A 16,338-nucleotide genomic window follows, 5' to 3' on the forward strand; every position below is an offset into this window, starting at 1 on the left:
TGATTCTCATCCATCCCTCAGTCCATCAGGAATTTATTCAAATGTAGCCATGATAATTATTTATTGTGTTTCATGTTCCATAAATGCCCCTTGAAATAAAATACAACAGAGAGAACAATTTTTGGAAAGGACAGCATTGTTTCATAAAAAAATGAGTTGAACACAGAAATTGATATACCTGTACATGCATGTCGATGATACTGAATCTGTACTCTTCTTCCCATTTGCTTATGTATATTATATTTGTTAATATATAGTTTAAAATGTCACAGAAATGCACTTGATGCATGTAAATTCATATTCCTGACTTGGGAAAAACAGTGATGAGGTTATGAGTAATTAGGACACCCTGAAAATATTCTATGATTCAGACTAAAGCATTTCAGTGTGCAACATATTATGAAAAAGCCCTTAAACAAAACATAAGAGCTGAAGGTCATTTCAAAGTTTGTATTAAACATAGTTGTATATCCATTTTATTTCAGTTAATTCGACATTTTACTGCTCTAAGTTTAGTTAAACAGGATATTTAACCCAAAACAATTTAGGCGATACTGTATTTTTAGCCACTGGGAATTGATTGAACTATTAAAAGTAGGCATTGCATGTCAAAATGGAGCAAAGCTGTTGGAGAGAATGGGTTGAGAAATACATAACATCAGCCAGGAAAGTTGTTTCATTTTGATGAAAGATTACATAGATTCTTTCTTTGGAATAACATGCACCACTTGTGCATAATAAAATCAGGAACATGTACATGCAATTACTTAAGTAGTCCATTAAACCATTTTAAAACACAGTTTTCTACTTATGCTCAACAAGAAAACAAAAATTCCTCAAGCGCTAATAAAATGCAAAATTATTCCCTTTTAAGAGGAAATTTCCACTGTAGTAATTCCAAATGCATTTAGGGGCCTTTTGTGGTAACATTGTGATAGTGATAACATTCCTCACTTAATTCTGAGAAATGAAAAACTCTGGGGAAAACTACATGTGGCTATTAAGCTTTACAGCAAACAACCAAAATAACATCTGTGCAATATTACAGTTGCGATATGTGCAACACATCTGAGCTAAAATACATTCTCTACCTGAAAAGTTACATCCTCACATTGATATTTCCATGTATTTTTGTCCATTTCCCATGATACCATGCCATATTTTGTGACAAAAACAAGAGGTTTGACCAAACATTTTCTTACAGATTAAAAAAGTGAAATCTTGTTCGAATTTGGATTCCTCCTGATCAGACACTTACAGACACATTTACACACATCCAAACATGGTAAAAAAAAAAGAAAAAAAGCAAGCGAATATGGGTTACTTAAAAAAGAGTTCCTAAAGAAAGGTCTCGTTATATGTCTCTTCTGATTTATGAGGCTCATTGGATTGAGAGTCAGATTTTAACATCTTGAAATGGTCACTAGGACCCTTTGTTACAGCATCATAGGACAGCGGCCCCTTCTTGGGACCGTAGTGCTCTTTAATCATTGACGCTATGAGTCCTTCCCGCTCTGGAGCGTCGTCCTCTTCCAACCAGCGTGCCTGCGTGCCTTGGTTTATGTGCCTGTACAGGTAAGACGCCTGCTTCATTTGCCGTCTAATAAGGTGCCGCCGGTAGGCGCGCTGGATCAGGAATGCCGAAATCTCCTCCTGCTTGCGCCGCAGTGTGGTGGTGATGGGCTCGTGGGATATCTTGGAAGGGTTTGCCATCATGAACTTCTCCTCCATTTGCTGCTTCAAAGCATCCATTTCTCCCGTCTCCCCAAGGACCCGCTTGGTGAAGGCGAACAGGATGTCCAGGCAATGGATCCTGTCACCGCTGACCATAGGTAGATCCATGCTGATGAGTTTGATTTTGTTGGGTTTGGCGATCCTCAGAGGTTCGGAAAGGCTGTCGGCGAAACTCGAGAGTTTGGAGTACTCGATGAAGTGTGTGGCCTCAACGTCGAACTTCTCCCAAACCTCGTAGAACATCTCAAAGTCGTCCTCGCTCAGAGGTTCAGTGCTCTCCTCGGTGGCCACGCTGAAGTTCTCCAGAATGATGGCGATGTACATGTTGACCACGATCAAGAAGGAAATGATGATGTAGCTGACGAAAAAAGCGATCCCTACTGAGGGGTTGCCGCAGTTGCCCTTGGTATTGGTTCCGGTGTTGATGTAACTCGAGCTGCATTCTTCCGGAGAGTTGTTGAGAATGGGATCCAGTAGGTTATCCCAACCAGCCGATGTGGTGATCTGGAAAAGGCAGATCATACTGTTCCCGAAGGTTTCGAAGTTGAACATGTCATCAATCCCGCCCTGCTTCTTTACGTAGGCGAAGTTTGCCATGCCAAAAATGGCATAGATGAACATGACCAGGAAGAGCAGGAGGCCAATGTTGAACAATGCCGGCAGCGACATCATTAAGGCAAAAAGTAACGTCCTTATTCCTTTAGCTGCTCGTATTAGTCTGAGAACTCGTCCTATTCTTGCCAACCGGATCACTCGAAACAGAGTTGGGGACACAAAGTATTTTTCTATTATATCAGCAAGGACAATTCCTATGAGGAAGGACAAATTAAAACCAGATATCAACACATAGAAGTTGGACTCGCTTGAAAATCTCTTGAAAAACTGAGAAATGGCTCTATGAACATCTCAGATCACAACAACCCAGTTGAAAAGACAAGCTGGTGTCTCTGCAAAGTTTCTTAACTAACTTAACCAAACCAGCCATCCTTCTTTGGCTTCACCAGATGGACCCGTACCAAAGAGCTAACCAGTATAAACCAAGTTGGTCTTTTCAGCAGGGAAGTATCTTGAATTAGCCACACGTATCACTTACCAGACTGTAAAGTCGTGCACTTACCAACGATGGACAGAATAACGACTACAAAGTCAAATATGTTCCAACTAATGGTGAAGAAATAACAGCGGAGGGCAAATATCTTGATGAGGCATTCGGTGGTAAAGATGACAATGAAAGTCAGGTTGATGTTATTGAGGATGGTCTCCATGCGAGCAGATTGTTCATCGGTCTCGACCATCATGGTTATCATGTTGAGAATAATGAGCATCATGATAGTGATGTCAAAGGCTTGCTTGGACACCAAGTCGAAAAAGAATCCTTGTAAAATGTTCTAAATGGAAATGTGTTAATGGTGAGAAATTAGAAAGGGAATTCGGTATGAGATTTTTAGTTACAAAATGTTCAAATTCATCATCTTACCACTGGTCTTGGAATTGGCTTCTGTGGCTTTTTCGATCCAAGTTTCTTCATTGCATTGTAGTACTTTTTCTGCTCTTCAGTCATGAATATATCCTGGCCACCTTTAGTACAGAGAACAAACAGCTGTTACTTTTTCATGGAACACAATAAATGTAAACTAAATACTTTTGGAAGAGAAGTTAAACTTCAACACCTATCATTCTTTTCTGTTGATTGAAGTTATCGATGATGACACCGATGAACAGATTTAAGGTAAAGAAGGATCCAAAGATGATGAAAATGACAAAGTAGAGGTACATGTAGAGGTTTATCTCTTTGACGGGCTGCTCCTCAACCTGACAAACAAGAACAATATAAATCTTAGAGACACAAAGATGGTTTTCCAGACAGTCTAAAGCTCTAAAATGAAGTTTCCTCAATGGTTCTTTGCAGAACCTTGGATTGAACCCTCAGTATTTGGTTCTTTGCAGAACCTTGTGTTGAACCTTCAGTATTTGGTTCTTTGCAGCACCTTGGGTTGAACCCTCAGTATTTGGTTCTTTGCAGCACCTTCGGTTTAACCTTCAGTATTTGGTTCTTTGCAGCACCTTGGGTTGAACCCTCAGTATTTGGTTATTAGCTGAACCTTGGGTTGAACCCACAGTATTTGGTTCTTTGCAGCACCTTGGGTTGAACCCTCAGTATTTGGTTCTTTGCAGCACCTTGGGTTGAACCCTCAGTATTTGGTTATTAGCTGAACCTTGGGTTGAACCCTCAGTATTTGGTTCTTTGCAGAAACTTGGGTTGAACCTTCAGTATTTGGTTCTTTGCAGCACCTTAGGTTGAACCCTTAGTATTTGGTTATTTGCAGAACCTTGGGTTGAACCCTTAGTAATTGGTTCTTTGCAGCACCTTGGGTTGAACCCTCAGTATTTGTTTATTAGCAGAACCTTGGGTTGAACCTTCAGTATTTCGTTCTTTGCAGCACCTTGGGTTGAACCCTCAGTATTTGGTTCTTTGCAGAACCTTGGGTTGAACCCTCAGTATTTGGTTATTAGCAGAACCTTGGGTTGAACCTTCAGTATTTCGTTCTTTGCAGCACCTTGGGTTGAACCCTCAGTATTTGGTTCTTTGCAGAAACTTGGGTTGAACCTTCAGTATTTGGTTCTTTGCAGCACCTTAGGTTGAACCCTTAGTATTTGGTTATTTGCAGAAACTTGGGTTGAACCCTCAGTATTTGGTTCTTTGCAGCACCTTGGGTTGAACCTTCAGTATATGGTTCTTTGCAGCACCTTGGGTTGAACCCTCAGTATTTGGTTCTTTGCAGAACCTTGGGTTTAACCTTCAGTATTTGGTTCTTTGCAGAACCTTGGGTTGAACCCTCATTTGTTATTAGCAGAACCTTGGGTTTGAACCTTCAGTATTTCGTTCTTTGCAGCACCTTGGGGTTGAACCCTCAGTATTTGGTTCTTTGCAGAAACTTGGGTTGAACCTTCAGTATTTGGTTCTTTGCAGCACCTTGGGTTGAACCCTTAGTATTTGGTTATTTGCAGAAACTTGGGTTGAACCCTCAGTATTTGGTTCTTTGCAGCACCTTGGGTTGAACCTTCAGTATATGGTTCTTTGCTGAACCTTGGGTTGAACCCTCAGTATTTGGTTCTTTGCAGAACCTTGGGTTTAACCTTCAGTATTTGGTTCTTTGCAGCACCTTGTGTTGAACCCTCAGTATTTGGTTCTTTGCAGAAACTTGGGCTGAACCTTCAGTATTTGGTTCTTTGCAGCACCTTAGGTTGAACCCTTAGTATTTGGTTCTTTGCAGAACCTTGGGTTGAACCCTCAGTATTTGGTTCTTTGCAGCACCTTGGGTTTAAATTTTTCTAGCATTGGGTAACTGAGTTCCTGATTGGTTCTCTGGAGGTTAAGAAGTTCTAGGCTCTTTGAATGACTTTCTCGGCTTTTCCCGGTTTTCCAAAAAACTCTCTTTTAATTGAAACTATTATTTTTAAGATTATGATAGTTTGTATTTAATACCTAGATTCTTTTGTGAATTTGGATACAAGTCATTAATTTCAGGAATGAAATGAACATGCTTACTCCACGGGAATCGACAGCAGCATACATGACTTCCATCCAGCCTTTGAATGTTGCCTGAAAAACAAAATATTTAAGAATGCTTGAATGTCCATCTAAAGGAGAAAGATTGCCAGTTTATTTTAAATATATGTTCTGCTTCTAGGTGAGCACATTTCTTTCCACGCCTGACAATACTGAAATTTGACTTTTTAGTCTAAGGTAATTACGCATTTATGTTTCATACCTTCTGTAAAGACAAAGAGTTGTGACTCACCAAGAGTCAGCATGAACGCCATTAAGCTAGGCCATTTGTGAATGTCGTTGCCATGGTTACAGAAATTCTAACCTGTGGTGATTGAGATACTGTTCCTAGAGGTAAATGATAGGTTAAAGTCCAGCAAAGAGTTGCAGGACCCTGAAAAACTCTGGTTGCTTGGCTACTTTAACAAATATGATGATTCTCCAGCAAGTCACCAAAAGTCCTTCTTAGACTGAACTGTTCAAGATGTCCAGAGTTCAGAATTTAAGAATTGGCATCCTTTACATTATTGAGTGTGAATTTGAATTGAAATGGAACGGCATCAGAAATGAGCTTTTCCCTTTAATCCACCTTTTTCCTCAACGCGGAAGTAAGCCTATGGGTGAGACTTCCATTTCATTAGCCGCTATAGGTAAATAACGAGGAGAATAACAACATGCAGTAAACGGTAAACTGTTTGCAGTACAAACCAGTGTGTTCTTAATTAAGATAGCAGGTTAAAATAATATGATAGGACACATCAATTGTCAATATCAAGCAGAAAACGATTTGTACATCTAAAAATAGCTGGACGCAAATGAGACCGGAAGCTACACCCATAGAATTTACAAATGGCTGCGCCCATTTTTACGTCAGGAAAAAGGTGGATTGCCTAATTTCCTTAAATTTATAATTTCCAAAATTTCCTTAAATGTATCTGTGATGTCTTTTATGTCAAATACTTGAATTTAACCAATTACGTCAATACATTTTTAACAACATCAACAAAAAGCCATCTTTACACTACAAAGGTGGATAAGAAGCTGCATAACAGATTTACTTTAATTGTGCAGGAGCATTTTTTGCTCCCTAATCTTGAATTTGGGGTAGATTTTTCCAAAACTGCCATATTCCTAGACCCTTTAATCAGTAATAAAACTATAAATACTTGTTAAGTATTTGGTTAGCAAGGCCATCAATTAGCAAGGCCATCAAAACAAATTGAAATGGTTTACAATTAAATGAAAAATAAATTAATTAACATTTTCTAGAAACACTGAATATGTGTTGATATTTAATTTCTAATAATAAATACTGACATTAAAATATCTGCAAAACATGTTTCTATGCCATGTTTTATTTATGACAATGTGAATGAGTAACTCATACAAAAATAATCTGAATGCATTATTTAAAACTTTACAGTTTCAATTATAATTCTACTTCCTTAATCCTTATTTACAGTCATTTTGATTTTTTTTTCTAAAACTTATCAACTTGATCCTGTAGTTCACGTGTTATAAACATTTCCTCTAAAAATATAGTATAATTTTTGCAACTTTCAACTTCTTTAGCAACTTTTTAGGTTTCTTTCAATTATTGCAGGGATTGTATTTTTGGAACTGAATGATCATAGGTCTCATAGATCTGAGCTTACGCACCTCATTTTTGAATATTGCCAAAATTATCTACAAATAATGTTTTTTTCACTTTGACAAAAGGATGGAATCCAATATTTGTTGATAATATAGCATAATAAAAGCAATTATTAAATGGCTGGTCTTTTTTTGACAGGGAACAAGGGTTAAATTTGAATTTGAATTATAGTTATGCATCCTGTTTGGCAGCTCTGTAAAATTATTCTCAGTGCATTTCTGAATGGAGCACAACCCTTGAGACACTCACCACCTGCAGAAGTGAGAGGTATCCAAGGCCCACATTGTCAAAGTTGACTTTCACTTTGGTCCAGTAGAACTGGGTGTCATTCATGGACTGGCAGTCACTCTTGTTGTTGACCAGGGTTACACTGTGAATGTATCCTGTCCTGTTGACACATTTCCCGAATTTCCCAGCGAATAGATTAACACCCATGATGCTAAATATGAGCCAGAATATCAGGCACACCAGCAGTACGTTCATGATGGATGGGATGGCCCCGATCAGTGCATTCACCACCACCTGGATGACAGAAAAATAGGATGTGATACCATACAGGAAGCAATCATAATGTAACTTCATCCAACCACAGCGCTAGATCACCAAAGCAAATTTAAAAAAAAAAAAAAAAAAAATCATAAAAAACTTTTTGCATTTCTCAAGACATGCAAATGTAATTTAACCATCCTATCTATATTAAATTAGTGACAATTGTTTATATGTGATTTGCAAAAAAGACCTAGTAATAACAAATTTGATTATGCTGGATTCAAAAATATCAATAAAAACTTTTCATTTTGTACATATTCTATATATATTTGTATCAGCTTAAATGCACTTAAGAAAATGTCAAAAAGCTTTCATGACGAAACTTAAGTATTCAAAATGCATCAATTAACTTACAATATGTAAATTCTCAATTTAATACATTAATGAAATTTACATTTAAAAAGTTTATAAATACATTAGTTTTTTTTCTTTTTTAAACAACAAAATGTTTAATTTTCTGTGCCTGTTTGGATGTACGAAACATCCACAGATGACGCGGAAAACATCTGGTTTATGTTTGCATTTTCTTCTGTCACTGGTCAAAATTCTAAGTTTTAAACATAAAATGTCTTCAGAATCATTCATACATGTGAAAATCGCCAGACAATTGAACAAATAGTTGTGTTCTGGCACAGAGGAAGAAATCGTTTGTTTGTGGCAGTTTTTCTGCTGATTAAGTGATAATACGTGACTTCTTCACCTTATGGCTGTCACAAAAGCAAAAATGCAACAAAATGCATCATATTTTGTGAAAGTGTGACGTGTTGAGCAAAACAGACACTATTGTTGCAAACAGCAGTCCAAAATTTTTAAGAAATCTCAGTGAATTCCCTGTAAACCTGACATGCTTTAATGAGCGTCATGTTTAGAGAGTTGAAGCGACAGAAAAGACAGGATCTTACCCGCATTCCTTCGAATCTAGACAGGGCCCTCAAGGGCCTCAGAGCTCTGAGAGTCCTCAAAGATTTAATGGCCCCAAAGTCTGAGTAGCCCAGAGAGTTAGCAACCAAGCTAATCAAAGACACCTGCAATTGGAGAAAAATAAATTACTTTTAAATAAAATACTTAAGAATTTTTAAATTAATATTAATAAACACCTCTCTGAATGTTTTTTTCATGTTAAATAGACTATAATATCTACTATATTAAGATTTTTTTTTTTTTTTGCACTTTTGGGACATTCTATAGGAACACATTTATTGGGACATAAATTAGATCAGTTTTACAAATCAGTTTAAAATCACAATAGGTTTCCACTCTATTCTACAGTCAGAGTAGGCAGACAGTGTAGAACAGAATGGCTTTCTGTTGTCATGACAGGTTGTGGCCGCAGGAATGTGTTCGATGAGGTGAAATGAAGACAAAACATGGACAAGTATGCACATATGTACATCAATGTATATACCTACATACTCAACTATATATGCATAATCAATATGCATATATATAAAATAGAGCGAGGTTTTATAAAGAATTTGGGTTTTTCTTTAAAATCGTTTATTTTGATCAGATTTTCTTTTGCTCGTTTAATAATGTGATTTTCATCAGTCCAAACAGTGTTTAAGATTCATTTTATAGATTCCATTTATGGATTATTAAATGTAGTCCCAAGAATGGTCAGTTCTTTATAAAAAGCAATTTCTATAGTTTTCCTTGTCACTGCAATATATCTAAAGAAGATTTTTCTGTGCAATTCGCTCTAAAACACAACTTCATATACGATACAAATAAAAGTACAAAACTGAATAATAAAATCATATAAAATGCAGATTTCAGCTTAAATGCTCTTTAAATGTATCATAATAAGACGTCTCACTGTAATGTTCCTTTAAAATGTCAATTCTTGATTTTATTAAAGCAACACTATGTAAATTTTTCTATTTAAAATTTGCAAAATTTATATAATGAGCGAGTACATCGCCTTTTTGTCTTATCCCAAATCACTACGGTACATTTATAATAAGTGATTACTTTTGGACTATTGTAACCTGTTTGGGTCGTCACCACTGCGGATTAATGTGCAGTTCTGCTTATTAACCGCTAAAGCACCCAAATTTACATAGTGTTGCTTTAACAGTCCTAAATGTAACGGATCTTCTCCAGATAATTCTTTGATACAGTGAGTATATTCTGATATAAAAGCCAAGGTCCTGTGGGAATAATTAACATTAAACATATCAAGCTTGACACCATGTTAAATTACAGGTCGAAATGAATTGCTGACAGAGAGACAGTGGCATTTATATCTCGGCGTGGATGAGAAGAGAGCTGCTGCTGAGATACATGTGAACTGTGAACTTACCCTATGGTTAAAGGAGTGTGTGGAGATCTGTGTGGGTCAGATGAGCATCAGGTGAGACACACTTGTGTTTATTTGAGCTACTGTGCCAGGTGTTTTATTCAGTGTGTTCATGTGTAATTGTTTTATGTGTATTCTGTGCAGTTATTGCTGTGTCTGAACTCTGTTCCTCAATTTTGATATCATTCTGAATACAATCTGCCATACATTGTACCAGTAACACAAAAGTCAACAAATTCAAAACTTCAAACTGAAACTGTATTATTATTATGTCTTTAATGTTATTATGGATGGCTTAGAGAGACTTATGTCTATATTAAGTAACTATGATGCTTGTTACACCTAAACAGTCTACAGTTTGACATTTGTGGATGAACTTTTCTAGAATCCAACATTTGTGTTCAACCAAAAGGCCATGTCTGTGTCCATTTTACAGGTTTAGCATGATTAAATGGGTTTTAGACACTCTGCTTTGCATGATTTGTGCTAATATTGCTGTAATTAACCTCCTTCACTACAGCAAATGATTTATTTTTGCAGTTTTCTAGCCAGAAATGTCCTCATTTTAAACCAGATAAGTTTTTTTTGTTTTCTACATGCACTGTATAATAGCAAAATAATAGTACAGCTGTAAAAAAAAACTATTGGAATGGTTAAAAAGCTTTTGTAATCTCCAAAATGTTTTGTATCTTTTCTTTTTTTTTTTTTTTTTTTTTTTACAGTGTATTATACTAAATAATACACTTAACTGAATATACTATGAAATATAGAAAAGCACTAGGGAAAATTTTTTTTTTTTTTTTTTTTATTTTTTATTATTCTTTGTAATTAGTTTTTTTTGATGTAGTTGGCTCCATTTATTTAACGAAAAAAAAAAACAGTAAAACATTATTATTGTGGAATATTATTGCAATTTAAAATAACTTTTCTATAAAAAAAGAAGAATTATTCTCATTATCAATGTTGAAAACAGTTGTGCTGCTTCATATGTTTGTGGAAACCGATACATATTCTTTTTCAGGATTCTCTGATGAAAGTTCAAAAGAACCGCATTTGTTTGAAATAGAAATCTTTTGTGTCATTATAAATGTCTTTACTGTCACTTTTGATCAATTTAATGCATCACTGCTGAATTATTGTTACTGAAGTATTTATTTCTATTTTTTAATCTTACTGATCCCAAACTTTTATTTAAAGTTTATTACAGTTTTGACAAAAATATTAAGCAGCACAACTGTTTTAAACATTGATTATAATAAGAAATATTTCTTGAGCAGCAAATCAGCATATTAGGAAAATTTCTGAAGGATCATGTGACACCGAAGACTGGAGTAATGATGTTGTGATTTTGGATTTTCAGCTTTGGAATAAATGAATTTTTGATAAATAATATTTAAGAAGTTATTTTTTTGATTTAATAAATGCCTTGGTGAGCTTTTTAAAAAAATAAAAAAAAATAATAAATATCTTTTTAATAATAATAATAATAATAATAATAATAATAATAATAATAATAATAATAATAATAATAATGATGTAATTATTCCAAACTCTGCCTAACATATCAAAGTGCAACCATTTAACATTGATTCAGAGAAGATTCTTCTACTCACATCCACAATCAGGAAGTCCAGCCAGCACCAGTAGTTAGTGAAGTATTTCTTAAAGCCATATGCAATCCACTTCAGAAACATCTCCAGCACAAAGATGTAGCTGAACACCTTATCAGCATATTCCAACACCACCTTCACCACCTTCCTCTGTTCAATGTAAATGTCTTCAAAAGCCTGACTCAAGAAGAAAATCATACCACAGTAAGACCAAGACTAGCTACACATTCAATTAGAATATGCATGAATTACATTAATCTTTGACTTCAGAACAGTATAGAATAGTTAAAGTTGACTGTTCAGCATGGTTCCTCACCAGAGCTCCACTGCTGAGGAGGATCATGAAGATGATGAAGGTCTCAAACCAGCTGTGCTCCACTATCTGATAGCACGTCTTCCTCAGCCTCCACCACGCTTGACCCAGACCTCTCGTTGTGTTGATATTGCAACACTTACAGCGCTGCATACAGACTGGAGAGGTACAGAGAGATCAGCTCCTCACAAAAAAACAAAAAAAAACATGAGTATGTCAAAGTGGAAGCAATGGCCACAAGAGTTTCATTATATGCTTACACTCGGGGAAACACTCTTCTGGATCCATGCCTTCATCTCCCATCTCAGAATATTCCTCCTCATCTTCCCCAGGCTTCCTCAAGTCCACAGTACTTCCTTCAGAGAGGCTGACGACTTCCTGTTGAACAAGACCGCAAAGTTTGCATTGAGTTTCAAATAAAAATGGACTTCAGAACTAATCATTTTAAATAAAAGAGGTCTCATTCTCACCAAGGCTTCATTTATTTAATGAAAAATACAGCAAAAATAGTAATATTGTGAAATGTTATTACAATTTAAAATAACTATTTGAATATATTTTAAAATGTAATTTATTCTTGTGATGCAAAGCTAAATTTTCAGCAGCCATTACTGAAAGGATGTTCTATTTCTGTGTGCTTAAACCCCACATGCAATACATATTCATATTCTCTTATTCCATAACATTCCCACTACAACTAACGATTAATACAATGCATATGCTATCATTTATGATCTTGGCTTCATATAAACTAGTACTGAATCTGTTAGTTCAATATTTTGGGTGTTAACTGCACAATATTGGTATATATTTGCACATATACTGTAAAGCCAGGAAATCAGCATTGATTGAAAAATCCTCTGGGTTTGGCATGGAAAATGCAGAGCGCTAATAGAACGCATGTATCCCAAGATACATATGGTGCAATATTAGCATATGCATCTAATCCATGAGAGCACAAATCAAGGTCTGTGACCTCCAGTATAATCTGAGATGGCGAGAGAGAGCTGTTCTAAATCTGCCTGAATGCACACTCATTCTTCTTTATTTTTCTACATAGACAGTGGCCCTTCTTAATACAATTTTGATGAGATTTTCTCTGCATGTAATGGCAACATATTTAAAATGATTTACAGAGATTACTGGCCCAAAGGTGCCAGCACAATCCAATAGCGCTGTTTATGTAATCCCACATTATGACTTTTTAATACAATTTTGTTTATGTGTGTGTCCCACATTGTGTTGTGGACGGGCAGTGTGTGTGTGTGTGTGTGTGTGTGTGTGTGTGTGTGTGAAGCTGGATTACTCTTAATTTTGTCTAAATGTCCCTAAGACGTCAAAATGGTTTTAGTAGAAGTTTGCAACCAGACAAATTCATTAAGGTCATTCTGGGATGGTTTTGTTGATGTATTTAAAGAGTTTGCATGTCTGATGCACTCTTGTTGGCTGCTTTTACTTCACCCCATGCACCCTGCTCTGACCTATTTTAATTTTTTTTTAAGAAAAAATTTAGTTTTGTGAAGAAAAAAAAACATACATAGGCAAAAATGACACTAAAAACTATACAGTACAAATTACAAAATGTTCAAGACTTTCAAACATAAATTCAGTCAAAACTAAACTTGATTGATAGAATGTATGTACAAATTATCTCCTATCTCTGCTTTATGATAAAAAAGGACTTGCTCTGTAGTCTGTTCATTATTATATTTGAGAGCTACATCTTATGGAAAGATTTCCAGCAAATATCAACCTAAATCTAAGATATTTCCTCACACTGAGCTGTCATTTCGAATTTAATGTTTTCGTGTGGACCTATTTTGTTGTAGTTTTATAGTTCACCATCCCACCATTTCATACCCATATTCCCTGCACTCCTCTCCACTGCCCGTTTCTCTTATATAACAAATATAGCGTCTGGTGGGTTCACCTTGTCTGCTTTTGTAGGCTTATCAGCTTATGAATCTGTACGTCAACAACCCCCCCACCATGTCTATGGCCGCTGGCTCACTCACTCACACGTGACATATCATATCATCTCTTTGACCTCTGACCCCACTCACTCGTTTGAGCTCCCGGTCACTTACAATAGGGATAAACCAATGAACCATTATATGCTGTAAATTTAGGATTTAGGGTCATATATCTAATTGGTCCTGATGTTATATCCAGACATTTAAATTTAACAGTGGAAAAGCAAGTCAGATGGCATTATATCAATATGAAATATATAATGTCAACCCATTTTTAAAATCAAATTTTAGTTTTACTTTTTATTTTTTTTTTTTTGGTTTCTTTATCAGATGCACTACACTAATTGGGGATTGCTATCAAATTCTGAATTTTAGATCCACTTCACAGAAATTAAATAAAAATGATTCTGGTTTCCATTAACAATTATTTTTATACTTCTATATTGTCTGTAATTTGACATGACAAAAGCAGCAGCCAATCAGAGTGAATTAACCAACCGATTCAAACAATAACTCATGAGTTTCAGACTAATTTGTTTTGACAAATGCATTAAAAAGAATTGGCTCATATATTAATTTGCTCATGAATCAGACTACACAACAATTTTTTTTTTTTTAATATTACATTTAAAGTACTCATTTATTATAAACAAAACTTGCAACGGATCAGAGCGTGAATTAACCAACCTATTCTGATCAATATCTCAGGAGTTAAAGATTCATTTGTGAGTGCTTTGAATTTGTGAGAGCTAATGCATTAAAAAGAATCAGCTCATATGAGTCATCTGTTTGTGAATCAGACTACACAGCCTTAAAAACAAAATAAATTACCTCTCATAACCAAAAAAAAATTGAAAGAAGTCTGAGCGACGAATGGAGCTCAAGCGTACTTCTGGCAGAACACAGTGTGACTGAAGCATCAGCTGACGCTCAGCTGATTGTAACTCCTCCCACTACAATTAATAAGATATATAAGACCATCCGTACTCAAGCTTGCCATAGTCTGTCGCACAGACACGCACTTACCCTCCTCCATCCCCAACTCCTCCTACGCAGATACATGATCACCTAACTGCTCGTCAACAGAGATATATCATCTATCCAGCTCATGTTGCTCAGATTGTTCAATATTTTCACAGTACGGAGTTACTCTACTGGTATATAACTGCATATAAAAATATCTGGAAATTGATTAGACTTCGGGGGGTTCAAACCTCAGTGAGGTTTTGCCTGCGGATAGCTCAGAATCTGAACGCTTCAGAGCGAAGCCTGCTGCCAAACATAAGTTCAAGACCTCTACAATATTCTGACATTAACAAGTGGTCCTGAGTGAACTGTTCTATTTGTGAATTTCAATTAAATTTATTACATTAACCATTCTTTAATACTTTTGACAAAAGCAAACATTTTTGGTCCTGACTATATACTAAACAACAAAGACTTTTGTCAAATATATATATAAAAAAAGTTACATTATTAACATGATAAAGTACCAGTGAATCAGAGAGTGAATAAACCAACTGATTCAAATCACTATGTGAATCACTATGTAACTTGTGAGTGTTTTGACCAGTGCATTAAAGGGATAGTTCACCCAAAAATGAAAATGATGTTTTACTCACCCTCAAGGCATCAAGGCATATATGACTTTATTCTTTCAGACAAATCCAATTGAAGTTACATTAAGAAATGTCCTGGCTCTTGCAAGGATATTTTTCTTTCAAAAATGCATCGATTCACTTCAGGAGGCCTTTATTCTCCCCCCGGAGCCATGTGAGGCACTGTTTATTATGGATGGATGCACTTTTATTGGGCTTCTTTTGGACTGTTGAAAAAAAACACCCACCCACTGCCATTATAAAGCCTGGAGATATAACTCTGATTGTATTCATCTGAAAGTCGCATACACCCATATGCACCTAGGATGCCTTGAGGGTGAGTAAATCATGGTTTAATTTTCATTTTTAGGTGAAATTTTCCTTTATAAGGAGTTGGCTCATATGAGTCATTTGCTTATGAATCAGACTAAACTACCTCAAGGACCTAATGAACCAAATTCCCAACACCAAAACTAATAAATCACCCTTCATAACCTCTCACCGGTTTCTGATCTTCATCCTCTGATGACTCTGTCTCCTCCTCCTCCTCCTCCTCTTCCTCAGGGAATTCCACGTCTGACTCTCCTGGTGCAATGGGCACACAGATGGTGAGGTTGGGATTGGTCATGTAACTGTCCTCTCCTTCTGGAGTAATGTACTTCCCTCCATGCTGCTCTAAACTTCCCAAGCCGCCGTTGCACTCAGTGTGGTTCTCTTTCAATGACACCTGCACCTCTTTGGCCTTCTGTCTGTGCCACGCCAGGTTCCCACTGAAGAGATCTTTGATGGCGTCCAGCAGCCAAGAGAAACCGAAGTGGATTCGACTGATGGCTATCTGAAGGTTGTTCATTTCTCCGTCATCGTCGGGTGCTGACAGGTTATCAGAGCTGAAGGAGCTCAACAACAGTGCCAGAAACAGATTCAACACCTAGAGAGAAATCAAGAATACAGATCTGTAAGCAAATGATATGATTTGGATACACTAAATTTGGAAATGTTTGATGAACAGTGGTACATTTACTGAAATGGCATTTACTAAATCTTTATATCCGACTAGG

The 16,338-nt window shown here is 36.2% G+C and overlaps 1 protein-coding gene across 1 annotated transcript in view; it reads right to left on the reverse strand.

The window, feature by feature from the left end:
• Positions 1-16,338, reverse strand: part of LOC109112823 (sodium channel protein type 4 subunit alpha-like) — a 25,485-nt gene continuing 9,147 nt past the window's right edge. The window contains exons 9-19 of the mRNA XM_042719045.1: positions 15,783-16,208; positions 11,970-12,087; positions 11,713-11,867; positions 11,400-11,573; positions 8,390-8,512; positions 7,188-7,460; positions 5,285-5,338; positions 3,405-3,546; positions 3,212-3,312; positions 2,852-3,122; positions 1-2,543 (exon numbers count right to left, since the gene is read on the reverse strand). Coding sequence (XP_042574979.1) covers positions 1,339-2,543; positions 2,852-3,122; positions 3,212-3,312; positions 3,405-3,546; positions 5,285-5,338; positions 7,188-7,460; positions 8,390-8,512; positions 11,400-11,573; positions 11,713-11,867; positions 11,970-12,087; positions 15,783-16,208 — 3,042 coding nt within the window. The 3' untranslated portion in view covers positions 1-1,338. The remainder of the gene's footprint in view (positions 2,544-2,851; positions 3,123-3,211; positions 3,313-3,404; positions 3,547-5,284; positions 5,339-7,187; positions 7,461-8,389; positions 8,513-11,399; positions 11,574-11,712; positions 11,868-11,969; positions 12,088-15,782; positions 16,209-16,338) is intronic.

The sequence above is a fragment of the Cyprinus carpio genome, chromosome B2 (genome assembly GCF_018340385.1).
Source record: "Cyprinus carpio isolate SPL01 chromosome B2, ASM1834038v1, whole genome shotgun sequence".
Taxonomy (NCBI): Eukaryota; Metazoa; Chordata; class Actinopteri; order Cypriniformes; family Cyprinidae; genus Cyprinus; species Cyprinus carpio.